This window comes from Myodes glareolus, chromosome 8 (assembly GCF_982192425.1).
Source record: "Myodes glareolus chromosome 8, mMyoGla1.1, whole genome shotgun sequence".
Classification (NCBI taxonomy): domain Eukaryota; kingdom Metazoa; phylum Chordata; class Mammalia; order Rodentia; family Cricetidae; genus Myodes; species Myodes glareolus.
Genome location: NC_142033.1, coordinates 108,074,447 through 108,089,933, shown reverse-complemented (window position 1 = coordinate 108,089,933; position 15,487 = coordinate 108,074,447). Strand labels below are relative to the sequence as shown.

Sequence of the window (15,487 nt, the reverse complement as noted above, 5' to 3'; positions counted from 1 at the left end):
CCTCACACCCTGGGTTTACTCATCCTTGGTTCGTTATGGTCAAAGACATACAGAAAACTCTGGAATTAACTGGGCATGATGGCTTCACGCCTTTAATCCCAGCAGATCTCTATGAGTTTGAGGCCAGCCTGGTCTACAGAGTGAGTTCCAAGACAGCCAGAGTACACAGAGAAACCCTGTCTTGAAAAACACAAACAAACAAAGAACGGGAGAGTCAGTTAGAGACACTCATCACCTAGGCCTTACTGTCCCCAGCCCTGACGCGATGGCTGGGGTCTTGGTGACCACCATCTCAGTGCCATCTTCTAGAACATTCTTCAGTGACAGCACGTTCCCCACAAGGAGGGAGGCTGCCAGCCTTGTGTGGCTCTTTAGTGCTGTCCCTGACCAGCCAGGCTGAGGCCAGAGCGAGCTGCACTCACACAGCTGACCTCTGAGGGAGGGGAAGCTGGACAGGATCTCCGCATATAGCCCAGGCTGACTCAAAAGCAGTCCTCCTGCCTCAGCCTGGCTCTCACTTGATTTTGTCTGTTCTGCTTCAGGAAGGTGTGACAGTCAGGTGACCGAGAGGGACTTAAAGTCAGGTAGGACTGGGCTCTGCCCGCAGCTCCGCTTCCCCTGAAGATCCCTAAAACTTCTCTCCGGGAATCCCACGTGTGACCTCTGTGGGCCCCTGCTTCCTGGGGACCGCAACATTGCAGGCGTGGGCCAGGAGGGGCTGACTTTAGTGAGGTACCACCAAGCATTGTCCACAGCCAGCCCTGCCTCAGCAAATGCTATTGCTTTGTTTCTAAAGGCAGGGTCTCACTCTGTAGCCCAGGCTGACCCCAAACTCAGAGCTCTGCCTCTGCCCCCTGAGTGCTCGGGTTAAATGTGCACCCCCATGCCCAGCCAGTATTTGTTTTGAAAGTTGTCTCCACCACTGGTCTGTTATGGTGACAATCACCTAACACAGGCGACTTAAGGGAGGAGGGGTTTGCTCTGGCCACAGTTAGCACCCTCCATCATGGTGGGGAGGGCACAGCGGCAGGCAGCTGGTCACATTGAGTCTGCAGTCAGGAAACAGAGAGAGGTGGCCCTAGGCCAGCCCAGCAGCGTGGCCCACCCCAACTAACCCAGTGAAGAGATTTCCTCTCAGACAGGCGGACACTCATCTCCGTCACTTTTAGATCCCACCAAGGTGACAATTAAGTTGTCATCAAAGAAGGTGACAGAATTCTATTGTAAAAAACCAAAGCAGGAGCCAGGCATGGTGGCACACGTCTTCTATCCCAGCACGCAGGAGGCAGAGGCAGGCAGGTCTCTGAGTTCCGGGCCAGCCTGGTCTACACGCCTCACACAAACTGCTCAGGGCTCACACGCAGTCGTGTTGTCTAGCCCTGCCCTGTCCCCAGAGATAAGCAGAGAGCTCAGAGGTTTTCCGCTGTGGGGGTTCCCAGTGGGCACCGTGAGTTGCCACTGCCAGCTGGGTTCTTTGTCCCCAGGCCGCTGCCCCGCCAACACCTTCTCCTGCGCAAACAGTCAGTGCGTGAGCCGGGAGAACCCGGAGTGTGATGACAGAGTGGACTGCTCCGACCGGTCTGACGAGGCTCAGTGCGGTCAGTGCTCAGTGCATCATGCCCGGGGCCCGGGGCCCGGGGCGCTCTGGGTTCGCGCTGAATGGGGCAAAGGGAAGGTTGGCAATGTAGAGGGCAGGAAGCACCCGCTAGCTAAGCATGGCTGTCCAGAGGGGACAATCCTCAGACTCAAGCAGGTGTAGGCAGCCTGCAGCTCTGTGGTGCCAGGAACAAGGACTGGTCCAATCTGAGCAAGGAGTGGAGAAAATACTATGTGGTCATCAACGTGCCTGGCAATTTCAGCCTGTGCAGGAAGACGACAGCGGCGTTCTAGTCTGCTCCCTGCCGCTGGGATAAAACCCACAGAGCAAAAACAACGTGGGAGGAATGGGGTGTTTCAGCTCACAGGCCACGGTTGTGGGGATTCGGGGCAGGAGCTCAAGCTGAGGCTGTGGAGGGAGCCTGCGCTTGCTCTCTCCCCTGCTCACTCCAGCCCAGGACCACGGTGGGCTCAGTCCTCCAGCATCAACAGTTATGAGTGGTGCAGACATTGCCATCCAAGCTCGCAGGAGCTGAGGGGAGAGGATCAAGGAAGCTTGGGCTGGAAAGAGCCTTTTTTAAAAGAAAGACATTAAGTTGGGCGGAGGTGGCGCACGCCTTTAATTCCAGCACTTGGGAGGCAGAGGCAGGCGGATCTCTGTGAGTTCGAGGCTAGTCTGGGCTACCGAGCGAGTTCCAGGACAGCCAGGGCTACAGTCAGTGGCCTTGTGTCTTGCAGACTGCGGCTGGCAGCCAGCCTGGAGGTCGGCTGGCAGGATCGTGGGTGGTGTAGAGGCAGCCCCCGGGGAGTTCCCCTGGCAGGTCAGCCTTCGCGAGAGCCATGAACACTTCTGCGGGGCCACCATCATTGGGGCCAGGTGGCTGGTGTCTGCTGCCCACTGCTTCAATGAGTGAGTCCCACCTAGTCCCGCTGTCCCATGGCTCAGACTCAGTCCATCTGCTTCTCCCCCTCCTCACCCCCCCCACAGCCTATTTTTTCCAAAGTCCACTCCTTCTTCTTCCATTCCCTCCCCTCCTCTTCTCTTCCGGTTTATCCGTTTTTAAGCGTATGGACGTTCTGTCTGTCAGTCTGTCTGTGCACCATGTGCATTCCTGATGCTCACAGAGACCATAAGGCAGCGTTGGATGCCCTAGAACTGGAGTTACAGATGGTCGTGAGCCAGTATGAGGGTGCGGAGAACTGAGCAGCAGGTCTCTGCAGGAGCAACTGGTGTGCTAACCACTGGGCATCTCTCCAGGTCCTCTTTTCTTTTTTTGATTAATTAATTAATTTTGAAAGACGAGACCTCAGGTGGTGAAGGCACAAACCTTTAATCCCTGCACTTGGGAGGCAGAGGCAGGTGGATCTCTGAGTTCGGGGCCAGTTTGGTCTACAGAATGAGTCCCTGGACTCTTACCCAGAGAAACCCTGTCTTGAGAAAAAAAAAAAAAAAAGACAAGGCTCACTAGGTTTCCCAGGAGTTCATAATCCTCCTGCCTCAGCTTCCTGAGTACTGGGGTTACAGGTACCCAGCCATAGCCCAGTCTGCATTCATTTTCATTTATTACTTAATTTTGAGACAGGGTCTCACTATGTAACTGTCGGGCAACTCAGTCTGTAGACCAGGCTGTCCTTGAGCTCACAGAGATCCGCTGCTCTGCTCCCACGCGCTGGCATCAAAGGCGTGTGCAATCCTACTCAGCTTTTCATTTGTCTGTTTTGTGTCTGTATACATGTGGGTGCACGTGCCAGACGTGTGTGTGTGTGTGTGTGTGTGTGTGTGTGTGTGTGTGTGGAAGAGGACAACTTGCAGTAACTGATTCGTTTCTTCCACCCAATGTGGAATCGAACTCAGGCCGACAGGCTTGGCCGCACGCGTCTGTGCCCACGGAGGCCTCTGGCTAGTCCTTGCATCCTGATATCGGGCTGAGGACAGAGATATCCACAATCGCAGTCCCGCATCCTTTACTGTCTTTCCTTGCCGACTGCTCTGAGCTCCCCCCTCATTTAAGCCGCACCCCTCGAACTCCTCAGATTCCAGGACCCTGCGCAGTGGGCGGCCCAGGCGGGTAGCGTGCACCTGAGCGGCTCGGAGGCCAGCACCGTGCGCGCGCGCGTGCTCCACATCTCCAAGCATCCTGCCTACGACGCGGACACCGCGGACTTCGACGTGGCGGTGCTGGAGCTGGCTCGCCCGCTACCCTTCGGTCGCTACGTGCAGCCCGCCTGCCTCCCCGCTGCCACGCATGTTTTTCCGCCACACAAGAAGTGCCTGATCTCGGGCTGGGGTTACCTGAAGGAGGACTTCCGTAAGCCCTCGTGCATCCTCTCACCCCCCACTGCCTCTGTCCAGCTCTGAAATAGGAGCTTGCGGCCCGGCAATGGCGGCTCCAGACTCTGAGCCCATAAGATTGTGGGCCTGAGGCAGGGGAATCTGGCCAGCAACACCTTGTGAAAGAAAACTAAACGCATGGTGGGGCGTGGTCAGGGATGGAGCCCCGCCTAGAATCCCCTAGAGAGGGGCTGGGGGCGTGGTCAGGGTAGCTATCTAGCATAGAAGTGTGTGGGTTCAATACCTCTGGTAAGGAAAAAGAGAAAAGAAATTCTGTAAAACCAAAGCGGCAGCATACAACTGTCATCCCCGAATTTAAGAATTTAAGTCAGGTGGATGAAGTCCAAGGTCACTCTGACTAGGAAGTGAGTTCAAGGTTAGCCTGGGCTACAAGAGACCTCGTCTCATAAAGAAAACAACAAAAATTAAAAAAGAAAAAAAAAAGCTTATAGCCAGGAGAACAAGAGTGAGTGCCCTTTACTGGGACTGAGAGTGAGTTCTCCCTTGGGTAAGTGGGAGTTGAGGGTGTGGCAGGAGGAAGCAGATGTCACGTGAGCAGTGAGCACGGGTGGGGAGAAGTGACGAGGAACCCAATCCTCTGGTAGATGTTGTGAGGGTGAGGGGCGGGTGGCCCCGGGAAGCTTGGGAAACGGTCTTCAGTCTCCTGGCTCGGAGAGCCTGCTGGGGTCCGGAGTTCCCAGCCTGCTTTTCTCTGTCACCCTCTGGGTAGTGGTGAAGCCAGAGGTCCTCCAGAAAGCCACGGTGGAGCTGTTGGACCAGAGCTTGTGTGCCAGTCTGTATGGCCCCTCGCTCACGGACAGGATGGTGTGTGCCGGCTACCTGGATGGGAAGGTGGACTCCTGTCAGGTGGGCTGCCAGCTTTCTGTTTCCCTCTGTCCCCTCGCTCCCAGAACCGTCAGGGTCATCCTGAACTACACTGGGAGTCTGAGGCCAGCCCGAGCTACTTGAGGCTCTGTCTCAAAAAGAAAAACAAATATTCAATACCCATTCTGAACTCCTGTGGCTGACTGTATATTATGAAAATAGAAGTCGCTGTATGTTTTTACTGTTGTTTTTGAGACAGGGTTTCTCTATGCAGGTCTGGTTGGCCTTGCTCTGTAGACACAGAGAGCCTCCTGCCTCTGCCTCTTGGAGGAATGACTCCCTGGTTAAGAGCTTTAGGGGATATGATGCCTTCTTCTGGCCTCTGAGGGCACCAGGCACAAAGGCAGTGCACAGACAGGCAGATGAAATATTCATGCATACAAATATCTAAATAAATGAATCAACAAAGGTGTGCACGGCACCTGGCATGAATGGTGATGACTTTACTTTTGCTGTCCTTGCTCTGCGTGGAGACCTGCAACTGTGGTTCTGCCCGGAGTCCCCCGTGCGGGCCACAGAGCCGGCGTCGCCGTGCGTGGCCTCAGAGTGGGCCCCTCCACCCGCACAACCTCAGCCCTCGTGGACACCCAAACCTGTCCATGCTGAGAGAGCACCCCTGTTTTCCAGGGTGACTCAGGGGGACCTCTGGTCTGCGAGGAGCCTTCTGGAAGATTCTTCCTTGCTGGCATTGTGAGCTGGGGGATCGGCTGTGCGGAAGCTCGGCGGCCAGGGGTCTACACCCGCGTCACCCAGCTGCGGGACTGGATCCTGGAGGTGACCAACATGGCTGTGGGTCCCACGGCGGCCCCTGCTCATGTCACCCCCAGCTCTCCCTGGCAGACCAGCCCTGAGAGTCCGGTGCCCAATACCTCTGCCAAACCCACGGCTGCCCCCAGCACCACACCACGACACCCCAGCACTGCGGCCAAGCTACAAGGTACTATGGGGCGGCAGGCCCCTCCCAGGAGGGGTTGTATAAATTAGGGAGATCCATAATTGACTGTCGATGCCTGATGGGCGCTTAATTGCCCATCTTGAGGCACCAGGTGAGGGGTAGGTAATCGACTGTCAACGTCTGTCATGATAGACAGCAAGAAATTGGTGAATTTTTGAGGGAATTGAGACAGGGTCTCTCTGTGTAACCCTGGCTGCCCTGGAACTCTTTGTGTGCAAGGATGGCTTCGAACTCATAGAGATGTACCTGTCTCTGCCTGGGATTGAAGGCGTGCACCATCAGGCCCAGCTGTGATCAACTGCTGATGTCTGGTTTCACACTGTGGGAGATTGGCCGCTGATTACTGCTTCTTTTGGTGGTGGTGGTGGTGGTGGTGGTGGTGGTGTGTGTGTGTATGTGTGTGTGTGTGTCACGCGTGCGCATGCGCGCGCATTTGTGTAGGTCAGAGGACAACTTGAAGGAATTGGCAAAATGTATCAGGTTTGATGACTTTGACTAGTGCCTCAGATGGAGGATTGGTGATTGATTGACAATGCCTGACTAGTGCCTCAGATGGAGGATTGGTGATTGATTGACAATGCCTGCCTTGAATCCTCAGTGAGAAACTAGTGATTGAATATTGGTGTCTGCCGTGAAAGCGCTTGATGGGAGCTAAACGATTTATTATTGGTATCAGTCTTGAGACCGGCAGGGAAATGGGCGACTGGTTATTGATTTCTGCCACAAAGCACTCAGTAGGGGATTGGCTGATGTCTGTCATGAGCACAGCCTGTAGGTTGGTCTTTCTTCGGGCATACATTTCTAATTTTAATTTTAATTTTTTTTTGGAGGCAGGTCTCACTGTGTAGCCCTGGCTGACCTGGAGCTCACTTTGTAGACCAGGTTGACTTTGAACTCACAGAGATCTGCCTGCCTCTGTCTCCAGGTGCTGGGATTAAAGGCCTCCACTACTATTCTTGGCTTCATTTTTAATTTTTTGAGAGTGTAATGTAGGTGCATTTGAAAATGAAGTCGCGAAGGGTCAGCAAGAAGTGACCAGTGTGGCCCTCCTGGGCCCCATCCCTGTATGCCTCTTCGGGTTTCATCAGTTTGTGTGAGCATGTGTGTGTTCTATGGTACTGGGGGGCGGGGACCCGGGCCTGGTGTGCTCGGACTGTGAGTTCTGCCTCCTTCGTGGTCAGGATTTCTCCCTATCATTTGTTCCTGTTTTTCAGCACCATGTAGATGTGACTCTGTGGGTCCTGTGGCTCCCACTGGGTCTCGTCCGGTTTCCCTTGTATACCCCCAGCCCCATCACCCTGGGTGATCTGGCTGATGTAGGTCTGTACATAGGTCTCTCGGGGGCCAGAATGGGCGACCCCTGAGTATTCTCGTCTGTCCTCTCTCGCAGAGTGTGGGGCCAGACCCGCGATGGACAAGCCCACTCGGATTGTGGGTGGGCTCAGCGCCGTGTCTGGGGAGGTGCCCTGGCAGGCCAGCCTGAAGGAAGGATCCAAGCATTTTTGTGGGGCCACCGTGGTGGGAGACCACTGGCTGCTCTCAGCCGCCCACTGCTTCAACCAGTAAGGCCCCTCAGAGCCCGATAGCAGACCCCGGGGCGTCCAGCAGGCACCAGCTTCTGTCACTCTGTCTCAGAGTAAACCACCAAACAGACCCAAACCAGGAAGCCCTTACTCCTGACTGCCTGCATTATACAGGGTGGCTCAGGCCCACAACTGTTCCCTTTGGGCTCAGCAGCTAAGGCCTGACCTATGACACCTGCAGTGACCTATGACACCTGCAGTCTGACCTATGACACCTGCAGTCTGACCTATGACACCTGCAGTCTGACCTATGACACCGATAAAGCTGGTAGGGTCAGCCGGGTGCTGGTGGCGCACACCTTTAGTCTCAGCACTCAGGAGGCAGGGACAGGCGGATCTCTGTGAGTTTGAGCCAGCCTGGTCTTTAGAGCAAGTTCCAGGACAGGCTCCGAAGCTATAGAGAAACCTTGTCTGGAAAAGCAGAACAAAGAAGTTGCTAGGGTCTTGGCCGAAATGACGAAAAGCAAAGCCCTGAGGGTGCACTCTCCATCGGATCTCCTCCTAGGACCCTCCGTGGGTTGCTGGTGTGGGCTGGGAGGGGGCAGGGCAGGCATGCCTGAGGTCCTGTCTCTGCAGCACCAAGGCAGACCAGGTGCAGGCGCACCTGGGCACCACGTCCCTGCTTGGTGTTGGCGGGAGCCCCGTGAAGCTGGGGCTGCGAAAGGTGGTCCTGCATCCCCGCTACAACCCAGGCATCCTGGACTTTGATGTTGCCTTGCTGGAGTTGGCCCGGCCACTGGTCTTCAACAAGTACATCCAGCCCATCTGTCTCCCTCTGGCCACCCACAAGTTCCCTGTGGGCCGGAAGTGCATGATCTCAGGCTGGGGCAACATGCAGGAGGGAAATGGTGAGCAGGCCCAGAGGGAGGGAATGATGGGAAGGATGGGGTTTGGCTGTACTGATCCCATATCCTAAGAGGCACTCAGTGTCTCCTAGGGGCTACATATGGACCCTCATTTCTGTGTATAAATCATATTTTATTGACACATTCACCAGGCAGTGGTGGCTCAAGCCTTTTAATCCCAGTATTAGGGAGGCAGAGGCAGGCAGATCTCTGAGTTCAAGGTTAGCCTGGTCTACATATTGAGTTTTAGGACAGCCGGGGCTATGTAGAGAGACTCTGTCTCAAAAAACAAAACAAACAAAAATAAATTTACATATTCATTGACCAGGTGAATGCAAAAGATATCTGTGCTGACCCATTGGCCACAGCATTAAGCCACTAGCCCCTTGCTATGCCAGAGGCCACACGACTAGGTATGAATAATGCTTTATTGTCACGTGGCTCCCTACACCTCCATTCACTAACAGAATAAGCTGAAAATATTGATGCTCTAGGTCAGTGGTTCTCAACCCTCCTGTGCTGGGACCTCTAACACAGTCCCTCATGTTGTGTGACCCCAACCATGAAGTTACTTTGTTGCTACTTCATAAGTGTAATTTTGCTACTGTTATAAATTGTAATGTAGATGTCTGCTATGGGACACCCCCCCCCCAAAGGAGTCATGACCTGTGCTCTAACCCTTTGTGAAACAGTTGTGTCAGAATGGGAATGGTGGCCTGCAGCTGTCTTCCCAGTCCTCAGCCTCAGAGCTGGGGCATCACCTGGTTAAGGCCAACCTGGGTTACATAGTGAGACCCTCAAACCCCCAAGAGTCAGGGGTGTACTGAACATTCACCTAACATATGCAAAGTCCCTGTGTTTCACCCAAGCCCCACAAGGAGAAAATGATAGCCGGGCGGTGGTGGCGCACACCTTTAATCCCAGCACCTGGGAAGCAGAGGCAGGAGGATCACTGTGAGTTCTGGGACAGCCAGGGCTACACAGTGAGATCCTGTCTCAAACAAACATTCCTGTAGGATATGCTTATTGTTTCTGGGACAGGGACAGCACCTGGTGGCCCTGCGTGGTGAAGAGCCACTGGATGGCGTTCTGCGCTCTCTTTCCTGGCAGGCACCAAGCCCGACATCCTGCAGAAGGCGTCTGTGGGCATCATAGGACAGAAGATGTGTGGCGCCCTGTACAACTTCTCCCTCACGGACCGCATGCTGTGTGCCGGCTTCCTGGAGGGCAGAGTCGACTCCTGCCAGGTGGGTGTCACAGGGGTACCCCAAGCTCCCTCTAAGGCTTGGGGTAAGCTCAGTGATGAACACTCGCCTAGCGTGTGTGAGGCCCTGGATCCTATGCCCAGCTCTCAGAAAGGGAGAGCAGGAGTGAAAGGAGGGGCTGGGAGTGGGGTCTAAGGTCGCCCAGCGAAGCCTGATGTCCGGCGGGAGAGGGTGTCCCACAAAGTGCTGGTGGTGTCCCTCTCCTGCAGGGTGACTCTGGTGGCCCCCTGGCATGTGAGGAGACACCCGGTGTCTTTTACCTGGCCGGCATCGTGAGCTGGGGCATTGGCTGCGCCCAAGCTAAGAAGCCCGGCGTATACGCACGCATCACGCGCCTCCAGGACTGGATCCTGAAGGCCATGTCCTCAGGCCCCAGCTCCACACCTCGCCCCCACACCTCCAGCACATGGCTTAGTCCAAACCAGCCCCCCAGAACGGCTGGCCTCACTCTCCAAGAGGCTACCACCAGCAGACCTGCAACCCCCAGGGCCACCAGCAGGGTGACCACTAGAACACCCAACACAACACTGTCTGCCAGGAGCACCACCACCAGGGCACAGACGCCAGATCTGAATGTCCTGGGCACCACCACACATTCCCAGCTGCCAGGTATGGTGACACCACGTGGTGTAATGCCGGGGGGTCCCTGTCACGGCTGGGGTTAGATACGATGGCACTGAAAACATATTGTCCCAAATTCCAGAGCTGGAGTTCAATATCGAGGCCCTGTGGCTGCCTGCCAGGCCTTCAGACGGCCCTTTCCCCACGTCCTGCTGTGTGATGATGTCTTGTGTCCATTTTGTGTGCGCACATGTGTGTGCATGCAGAGGCCAAAGGGGGCCGTCTGTATCCCCCTCCACCAAAGAGACTAGGTATCTCATTGAGCATGGAGCTTCTGGGCTTCTGCTGCAGCAGGCGAGTCCCAGCCATCCTCCTGCCTCTGCTGCTTTCCGTACTGGGGTCAGAGGCTTGTGCACAGCCATGCCCGTGGAACCATTTCTTGTTATCAAGGCCTGTGGTGGCCGAGAGCCCACTTAGTACCTGAGGCTGACCTTGAACTCCTGAGTCCTGAGATGACAGCCTGTGCTTTCACGCCAGGCTGCCACTCCCCTCTCTCTCTTCATTCTGTTAGCACAGGGGACAGACCCCAGGGCCTGGCAGGCATTGGAAGTACCCTTCTGCTGAGCCACACCCTGGGGTCATGGTCAGCTGGAGCTCTGTGGATGACCTGGAGCTGGGGGACTTGGATTTTAGCTCCAATGTGGCAGAGCTGCGAGTTGGAAGGAGCTAAAATCAAGCCTCTGCTGAGAAAAAGGCTACGGGGCCAGTAGGCGCCAGCATTACTGTGACCACCGCTTATGGCCAAAGCTGCTATGGACCTCTTAGGTCTAGTGTTAGAGCCCATGAGCCCCAGTGTCGCTCCCACCCCTCACCCCTCTGTCAGTCCCCTACTGCAGTGTGTCATCAGGACCTGGTGTCCTCAGCTCCTCCAACTCCCCAAAGGAGGCAGCACCGATGGGAGGCCCCTCCACCCACCAGGGCTCTTGCCAACCCCAGGGCCCTGGTAATGGTGGTAGGATCCAATACTCATTTCACTTGCCGAGATGCATAAGCTCCACATGCCTGTGTGGGTGACAGTCAGACCTACAAGGGCTGTCACATGTCCCAGGTTCACTCAACTCCCTAGACTCCAGAATGTGACTGTTTGAAGACAGTCTATATATAGGCATTTTGGTAAAAAGAGGTCCCTGAGGCAGGTTCCCCAGTGTAAACTGTCCTGATAAGAAAAGATCACGCTGGGCCTGTTGCAAACACCTGTTGTCTCAGCCACTTGATGGTGTCATCACAAAACCAAGGCCAGCCTGAGCTATGAGGGGCGTTGAAAGCTAGTGTGGGCAACTGTCTCTGATCAGCAAGAAGGATGAAGGCTTGGCTTGGGGGTGGAGCCCCGCCTAGAATCCCCAGAGAGGGGCTGGGGGCGTGGTCAGGGTGGAGCCCCGCCTAGAATCCCCAGAGAGGGGCTGGGGGCGTGGTTGGGATGGCGCCCCGCCTAAAATCCACACTGGGGGGTTGGGGGAGTGGTTTGAGTGCTGGAGTCTGGCCTTCATCATGGCTAGGAATGTTCAAATAAAATAAAAAGAGAGAAAGAGGAGAGAGCAAGCCAGTTTCAGAAGGAGAAAGAAGAGGGCTGGAGAGGGATGATGGTTCGGTTAAGCTTTGTAGACAAGGGTTGGTGCCACAAAACCTGTAGTCTGAGCTCCAGCTGCATCTCAACGCCCCACCTTTTAAACAGAGGCTGGAGAAAGACCCAGCGCAGAGCACAACACGGCCGGCGTCCGCTCTGTATGGTCCCATCCCACCCCTGCTCTTGCACGGGTGGCGTAAGCATCCAGAGCAGTGGCCTTCCTGACGCTGCGACCCTTTAATGCAGGTCCTCATGCCGTGGTGACCCCAACCATGAAATTATTTCCATTGCTACTTTATAACTGTAATTTCCCTACTACTATGGTCTTAATGTATGATCTGTTTTCTGATGGTCTCAGGCGGCCCTGTGGAAGAGTCAGTAGACTCCCAAAGGGGTCGACCCACAGTTTGAGAAACACTGATCTAGAGGCCAGCGTCCCCTTCCTTGGGGCCCTGGACAGTTGGTAAGGGGGCCATGTTTGTTTCTACTTCTCTCAGAGTTCCGGTCCTCCAACTGCCCCCAGGTGTAGCCATATAGCTGCCTCAGCCATGGCTTCCTGCTGGGGTGCTGGCTCAGGCTGGGTTCTGGAAGGTCCTGGGGGAGACCCCATTGGTCCATTCATGTCCTGTTCTAACTCCAGCTACGGCTGGGGCGCTGCTCCTAACTCCACTGTGACATTTCTACAAGAAGGGCAGAGTTGGGGTCACACGCAGAAGGGGTGGGTCATCATCAGAAGCGCTCCTGTGCCTCAGGACCCCTGGTGAAGGTGACGACGTTCCCACCTTTCGTAATTAGGGAACAGCCACAGTCCAGGTGACTCCACACTGCCTTCAACCTGGTAATACAGTGGCCTTTAAGCGCCTTGGCTGGAGACCTGGGAAGCCCCAAGATGGGACCCCAGCGCTGGCCATTCGCTATGGGAAGGCGGTTGCTTCAGAGGCTGCGGTTGCGAGGGCTGAGGGATTCAGTCGGCCTCCTGTGTCTTGCCTGGAGCTACTCTGGGGCCGGTGAATTTACCTTTCCCTGGGCTCCTTTCAAATTCGTTGAGGCTGGGCCAGGAAGCGACACCCCACCTCAGCTCTGGGAAAGAGGAGCCAGCTGGGGGGGACATGAAGCCATCCTCTGCCCCTCCCATAGGACAATGGGGACAGCTCTGTGCTGGATTCATTGAGAGGCCAGTGGGTGTGGGGATAGCTGGGGCAAGTCACACGGAGTCACAGAGACTGTAGAGGGAGAAGACCCTCTGCCCGGAGCTCACAGGGTCCCTGCTCTCCGCAGACTGTGGCCTGGCACCCCCAGGGGCTCTGACCCGGATCGTGGGCGGCAGCTCGGCCTCGCGTGGGGAGTGGCCCTGGCAAGTGAGTCTGTGGTTGCGGCGCAGGGAGCACCGCTGCGGGGCCGTACTGGTGGCCGAGAGGTGGCTTCTGTCCGCGGCACACTGCTTTGACGTGTGAGTCCTGCCTCGGTGAGGGGTCCATCTGCCCGTTCCCAGCCCACCTCTGTAATACGGCTTCAGTCCCCAAGGCCACCGGACAGAAGGCACCATCTCCCTGGCAGGGCTCTGGACATAGAGGGTGTATTTCCTAAAGGGAACCCCCAACGTGCGCTCATGTGCCTGTGGGGCATAGGGTGAAAGGGAGGGACATGTTCCCATGCTGTGTCTGAGGTGCTGGCCAGCAGGCTCCACTCTGGAGGGCTGAGTGCCAGGCCGCCAGGCGTCCGAGTAGAAATGGTAGAGGCTGGTGGTATTCCCTCGGCTCTGTGCTGGTCGGACTGTGGTGTGAGTGTGTGCGCGCGTGTATACACACACAGCAGCCCCATTTCTACTGGGTGGCTGAGAGGAGTCAAGAGCCTGTGTGAGGTCTCCAGAGGGTGTAGAGGGCAGGAATGGGGACCATCCTCAGCGCTGGGTATGGTGCCAGATGATGGGTGTTCCCTCAGAGGGACACACCTCGCGGCTGGGTGAGCCCGAATTGGGTAGGGGGACAGAGCGACCCATTTCCACTGGGACAGTGACTCTGCCTACACGCACCCTGCAGTTACGGGGACCCTATGCAGTGGGCAGCCTTCCTGGGCACCCCGTTCCTGAGCAGCGCCGAGGGCCAGCTGGAGCGCGTGGCGCGCATCTACCGCCACCCGTTCTACAACCTCTACACGCTGGACTACGACGTGGCATTGCTAGAGCTGGCAAGTCCAGTGCGCCGCAGTCGCCTGGTGCGACCAATCTGCCTGCCGGGGCCCGCGCGGCCCCCAGAAGGCGCGCGCTGTGTCATCACCGGCTGGGGCTCCCTACGGGAGGGAGGTAAGTGCGCGCTGAGAGGGGTGGTGGCGGTGGAAGGGTACATGCGGGCACGATCCAACTCCCTCCCTCGCTGCCGCAGGATCCATGGCCCGACAGCTGCAGAAGGCCGCAGTACACGTCCTCAGTGAGCAGACGTGTCGCCGCTTCTACCCGGTACAAATCAGCAGCCGCATGTTGTGTGCAGGCTTCCCGCAGGGGGGTGTGGACAGCTGCTCGGTGAGTGGATGGGTCGCGGAATTCCTCTGTAGCCCAGGTTGGTCTAAGTCTTGCAATACTATGGTCTTTTGAGTCAGGGTCTCAATGCACCCAGAGAATCCCTAAGCCCCAGGAACCCTCCTGCCTCCGCCCTGAGCTGGGGATTTTCACCTGGGTTCCGGGATTTAATTCAGGTCCTCAGGCTTGTGTGACAAGCACCTTTCTATAGAGCCTGCCCAAGAGTCTCTCTGACCCAGCCACCTTTGACTCTGGGGACATCACATGTCACAACTGCTTGTTCAAAGGCAATATCCGGGCTTCCCAACCCCTGCATCCTACTGGCGGGCCCTGACAGGGCATGGTAGCTCAAAGTTGGGAGACTGAGAAGGATTACTGAGTCTGAGGCCAGCGCCGGCATCAATGACAACACATAAACACAGCTCCCTCTCAAGCATAGGGAGATGAGGACCTGAGCTCAGAACCCACAGGAGGCACACAGAAGCCTGTGGCCCCATTCTATGCGGGTACAGAAGATTTCCGGGACTACTCCCAGGGTCACAGAACCCACAGGAGGCACACTGAAGCCTGTGGCCCCATTCTATGCGGGTACAGATTTCCGGGACTACTCCCAGGGTCACAGAAAGTCCCCATCTAAAAGCAATGAGTGGGGAGCAATAGTGACGATCACCTAACACCTGACTCTGGCTTTCATGGGCACAGCATACACACTGGGTTCCGGACGACCAGGCAGAGGCGCCAAACAGAAGCCTTAAGAAAACACATTAGCACTGAACCCATTCCACACATGGCAAAGTCAGGCACCTTGGCATTTTCTCACGTGGGGTCCTCCCTGGTCCTAGAGGGTTGCCGGTCTGAGAGCACTTTTCCCTTCAGGGCGATGCAGGGGGACCCTTGGCCTGCAGGGAGCCATCTGGTCAGTGGGTGCTAACTGGAGTCACCAGCTGGGGCTATGGCTGTGGCAGGCCCCACTTCCCAGGTGTCTACACTCGAGTGGCTGCCGTGCTAGGATGGATAGGCCAGAACATCCAGGAGTGACCACCGTGTGGCTGGCGACAATCCTGGACTGGAAACACAGTTGATGGACACTCAACCTGCCAGGGGAGTTGGTGCCGGCAGCCATAGCGGTCTCATGGGAATTACCTATGGCTGCGTATATTGTTCTAATAAAGAGTCCCTCTCCCTAGCTCTGGCTCAGGACCTGTGTCTCGGCAAGCGCTTGTCTCTGAACAGGCCCATTGGTGCCTTTGTTTATGTGGGAGACAGTCTTATGTACCCAAGGCTAACCTCAAATTTTATCCTTTTGTCCCGTCGGGCCGTCGTAGT

At 56.1% G+C, this 15,487-nt stretch overlaps 1 protein-coding gene across 1 annotated transcript in view; it reads left to right on the top strand.

The window, feature by feature from the left end:
• The window catches only part of Tmprss9 (transmembrane serine protease 9), a 21,459-nt gene extending 6,112 nt beyond the window's left edge, over positions 1-15,347 (top strand). The window contains exons 5-18 of the mRNA XM_048460675.2: positions 543-584; positions 1,485-1,598; positions 2,335-2,506; positions 3,631-3,905; positions 4,659-4,795; positions 5,441-5,750; positions 7,159-7,330; positions 7,928-8,199; positions 9,307-9,443; positions 9,671-10,070; positions 12,925-13,096; positions 13,686-13,948; positions 14,028-14,164; positions 15,038-15,347. Coding sequence (XP_048316632.1) covers positions 543-584; positions 1,485-1,598; positions 2,335-2,506; positions 3,631-3,905; positions 4,659-4,795; positions 5,441-5,750; positions 7,159-7,330; positions 7,928-8,199; positions 9,307-9,443; positions 9,671-10,070; positions 12,925-13,096; positions 13,686-13,948; positions 14,028-14,164; positions 15,038-15,199 — 2,765 coding nt within the window. The 3' untranslated portion in view covers positions 15,200-15,347. The remainder of the gene's footprint in view (positions 1-542; positions 585-1,484; positions 1,599-2,334; positions 2,507-3,630; positions 3,906-4,658; positions 4,796-5,440; positions 5,751-7,158; positions 7,331-7,927; positions 8,200-9,306; positions 9,444-9,670; positions 10,071-12,924; positions 13,097-13,685; positions 13,949-14,027; positions 14,165-15,037) is intronic.
• Positions 15,348-15,487: the final 140 nt, after the last annotated feature.